The 4369-nt window shown below is 34.4% G+C and overlaps 1 protein-coding gene across 1 annotated transcript; it reads right to left on the minus strand.

The window, feature by feature from the left end:
• Positions 1–574: 574 nt before the first annotated feature.
• LOC112510774 (protein ALP1-like) lies at positions 575–3046 on the minus strand. The gene has a single exon (XM_025116116.1). The coding sequence runs from the start codon at positions 2702–2704 to the stop codon at positions 1370–1372; it is 1335 nt and encodes a 444-aa protein (XP_024971884.1). The 5' UTR covers positions 2705–3046; the 3' UTR covers positions 575–1369.
• Between the last annotated feature and the right edge of the window lie 1323 nt (positions 3047–4369).

Consider the following 4369-nt stretch of genomic DNA (forward strand, 5'->3'; position numbering starts at 1 on the left):
GTATGTCTTGTAAGAAGTTGTCGAGTTGACCCATAGAAACGAAGTGAGTTAAGATGTATTCGCACATAACACAATTCTCATTTGTACTTGACTTGGACTGTATGCAATAAAATCACATAACCAAATAAAAATATGGGAATCAAGACATGGTGAGGTTCCAATCCAATCACTATCAGTTGGTAAACATTGAAAACAGCACATGAGTCTTCGTATGTGAGATTTCTCTAGCATTGAATACATGCGCTTTTCCTTTTTGGTCCAGAAAAATGTAATCTTTCCTATTACTCAAGAATCTTGTGGCATCTCTAATGGATGAGTCTTGGACCGGTACATTGTCATGTTAACTACTGTGCACAGGTTCCACCACTACTATACTTTTGGTGAACCCCATTCTCATATGGTTTATAAAATATAAGGAAAAGAGAAACTGAGGTGGCAAAATCATGAACATGGTTGTTGGCCTCAATTCAACTTGGGTTCAAGATTTAGCTTTGACAAACATGAAGAATCTTGGATCAATCCTATGGGAACCAAAAGTAATGGGGTGAAGCCAATGAATACAAAAGCAATTATCGGTATTGATTCATCCATTGTTGATTTTATCAAATACAAGAACCAAGTTACAACTTGTGTATGCAATCTGCCTATAAACTCAAACCAGCTAAATACCAAAGATCCATACATTTGTAGCAAAATGGTGAAGCCATAACGGCAAGAGTATATGGTTTACCTTACAACAAAATCAGATGTATAAGATGCCAAAAATATGTGAAGTGTCCTGATAGACTGTTTTACAAAGACTTAAGTTTACAGGACAATAAACTTGTGCATCCTATGTAAAAGTGTCATAATATGGCGTTTTTGGACGTCTTAACAAGATTTATGTGACATTTTTAAAGTGTCCTATTTGCTTTTTATAAGACATTTTTGAAAAGTGTTCGCTAAATACATGTTTTATAAAACACTTGTTTTTATAATATTTTTTAAATAATGATAGATAGAATAAAATTATAGAACCCTTGACTTCAAAATTGTCCTATGAAACTTACTTAAAATGCTAAAAGAACGTCATATATAAACTTATTGCAACACTTTTACACAGTACACACAAATGTATGGTCCTATAAATATGTCCTATAAGGTAATTCATTGACATCGCACAAATGTATGGTCCTATAAATATGTCCTATAACGTAATTCATTGACATTGAGAAATTCTTTTTTGCATCCTATAAACCGGATTTTGTTGTAATAACCCATGGTTGCAAAAAGTACAAACTTTGTGTGAGAAATCTTTTTATGTGATCTGACCGGCAACAGTTGAAATATGCAAGTAAAAAAACTAACCGACCATGGTATATGCAACTCCTCATGACAAAAAGGAAGTTCCAGCATGATTATGGTGCAAAAGATTGTGTGCCATTGAGTCTCTTGCCTTCATTGCCATTGGAGACCTCAACCCATTTTCAGGAACCATCTCATCATCCACAACCTCAATCATCAACTGGGATTCGATCTTTTCGCTTCTAATTTCACATATATTATGCAAAACACAGCATGCCCCAAGAACCACAGGCAAATCTTGAAGTTTCATCTCTGTTCTTTTCTGTAAACAAGACCACCTCCCTTTCAATCTTGCAAATGCATCCTTAGAGACCTTCTGAATCTCTCCAATCTTCTCATTAAAAGCATGTTGAGTCCATGTTAAATGTGGCTGTTTGTAGGGCACAAGCACCCAATCCATTAAAGGGTATCCACAACCACCCACAATCCATACACCTTTCAAAAGCCCTCCCATTGCCCTTTGATAAAGAGCAGAATTCTCCAAAACCTGATCATCAGGCATTGAACCAGGCCATCCAATACATACATCAGTAAACACACCACTTGGATCAACAACCCCTTGAATCGTTACTGAATAACATGTCTTGTGCTTCTTTTCCGTATGGCATTTGTTGAAATAAGCAGACACATTAACTTTTGGAGCAATAATTGGTATATGAGTTGTGTACATTGATCCAACCACGTTGGGTATACCAGAAACCGAGTCAAATTCATTGCTAATTACTCTAATGGAATCATCATTCGGCCATTGTAGATATTTGGGCATCAATACATCTTTTATAGCAGAACAAACCTCAAGAACAAGCTTGTGGCATGTAGAAATGCCCAATCCAAATCTTTTGGAAACAAGTCTTAAAGACTCACCGGTGGCTAATCTCCATATACAGACAGCAACTCTTTGCCTCACTGGTACTGCATCTCTTAACATAGTGTTCTCTTTGGCAATAGCAGAAGTAAGCTCATTGCATATCAACTCAAATGTATCTTTCCCCATTTGGAAGGCCTTTCGGAACTCATTTTCTGGAAAATCTGCACTGTTGTACTTATCCCACCAATCTTGTGATCTATTTTTCACCCACAACCTCCTTTGTGGTCCATCACCACCACCTTTCACCGCCGCTCCTCCGCCGCCTAGATTCAAATCATACCCTAAATCAGCTACAGCTACATCAGGCACAATAGAGGGTGTTCGAGACTTTCGCTTTCCAAGACAGTTGACATCATCGTGTTTACCAGGCTTTTCTTGGTCCAGAAAAAACAAAGACGTCGTCTTGATTTCCTGTTTCCCCTCCATATCTGCTACCTCAGTCTTCTTCGCTACCTTTCTCCTCCGCTGCTGCATTGGTTTCTTGTCGTTCATCCCATCCAATTTTACAAGTAATTTTAGCTGCTAAAAATCTGGATTCTCAAGTTGCAGAAATGGGAACCTGGGTAAGTTGAAATGCAGTTATAGTGTTTGACAAAATGCCCCAAACAGATGTGAACACAAGAAGACAGATCAAAATTGATAATAATGAGGAGGATTGTTCATTTGACCACTAAATTCTTGAAAGAAACAAAACCCATATGACAAACTGTATGAAAAATTGAAATATAAAAAGGGACGATACAGAGACGTGGGGGGACAGAGGGGTGTGAATGTGATTTTTGAGTACTTTATTAACATAGATGGGAAAGTTCCAGGCAAGTCTCCATTAGTTGGCGTGGGGCGGTGACCTCTCGAAAGATTGCCACTTTTTGCACTTGGGATTGGTGTGATTTATTCTTGAGAGAATTTTGAGTTTCTATATAACCATAATGTGTTTGAGATTGTTTATAAAAATAATTTATTAATTTATTTTGGTGTGACATTAATAATAAGTATTTTTAAATGTTTAGATAAACAGTTTATATCGTGTCAAACCGGTAATAAGAAGTTTTTGAAAAAGTTAAACCATTCTAACTTATAATAAGTTGATAAATACTTTTGTAGAAAAGTATAAGTTGTTTCAAATAACCAATCCCAAACACCCCCTTAATAGGGGCAAAAAAAAAATTTATATTAAACAAACTAGTAATGTAACCGTTTACGATGTTGTATAAATAGTTTTGATTATGATGTTGATAAATCTGAACGACAATCTTGTTTTAAATCACAAACCAGATATTTGGTCATTTTTTGACGGGGATTCTGATTTCTTAACAAAGAGACGAAGAAATAGATTCATCATCCCACTTGAATCGATTAAATGATGCATAAATTTAAAGTTAACATGTTCTACTCGTCAAATATTTTGAAATAAAATAATTTGATAACGGTGTTTTTTCGTAACAATCTAAATTTATGGAAATAAATGTTCAAAGTTTATTTATTGGAATCGAAAATCGAAAAGGAAACGATTAAACATAGGAGATGATTAAAAGGAAGTAAATACAGAATGAATAAAGTTATTTCCGTGAGCCAAATTCTAGAGAAATCTATGTAGGGAGTAGATCTGTTAAAAAATGGTTCAACCTGTTAATTCAATTTAAAATTAATAGGTTGAGTTGAGATTTTCAACTTAATTAAGTAAATGGGTCAATCCGTCTAACTCATTTATTTAAATGAGTTGGGTTAGGTTGGATTGAAATTCCTAATCGGTTTTCAACCCATTTAAAATATTATATAATTTTATTTTAATTTATATATCATTATTTAGTGATAATACCTATTTTCAACATGTCTCTCCTTCTCGTTTGTGAAAGTGAAACGCTAATAATCAATTCATCTTCAGGCATTATATGGAGCAATCATGACAGAGAAGATAGATGATTAAGAAGAAAGTAATACCGAGAATGAAATTGGAGTTGGTGAAAGTGGAAGTGGAAGTCGAGTTACTTAAAAATTAAAAGTTTCCAATGATACTTGAATACTTTATTTACATTTGTGGTTGAGTTTTATTCAAATTTTGAACAATTTATTTGTATTTGTCATAAAATTGAATAAACTAATCTTTTTTATTTTATTTAAAAATTTAAAATTAAATGGGTCGACCTAGGTTCAACT

Source organism: Cynara cardunculus (genome assembly GCF_001531365.2).
Source record: "Cynara cardunculus var. scolymus isolate 2C chromosome LG 4, CcrdV1, whole genome shotgun sequence".
NCBI classification, from domain to species: Eukaryota; Viridiplantae; Streptophyta; class Magnoliopsida; order Asterales; family Asteraceae; genus Cynara; species Cynara cardunculus.

Excerpts from the sequence above, each read along its gene's own strand:
- LOC112510774 (XM_025116116.1), bottom strand. The coding sequence starts at position 2,704 with ATGAACGACAAGAAACCAATGCAGCAGCGGAGGAGAAAGGTAGCGAAG.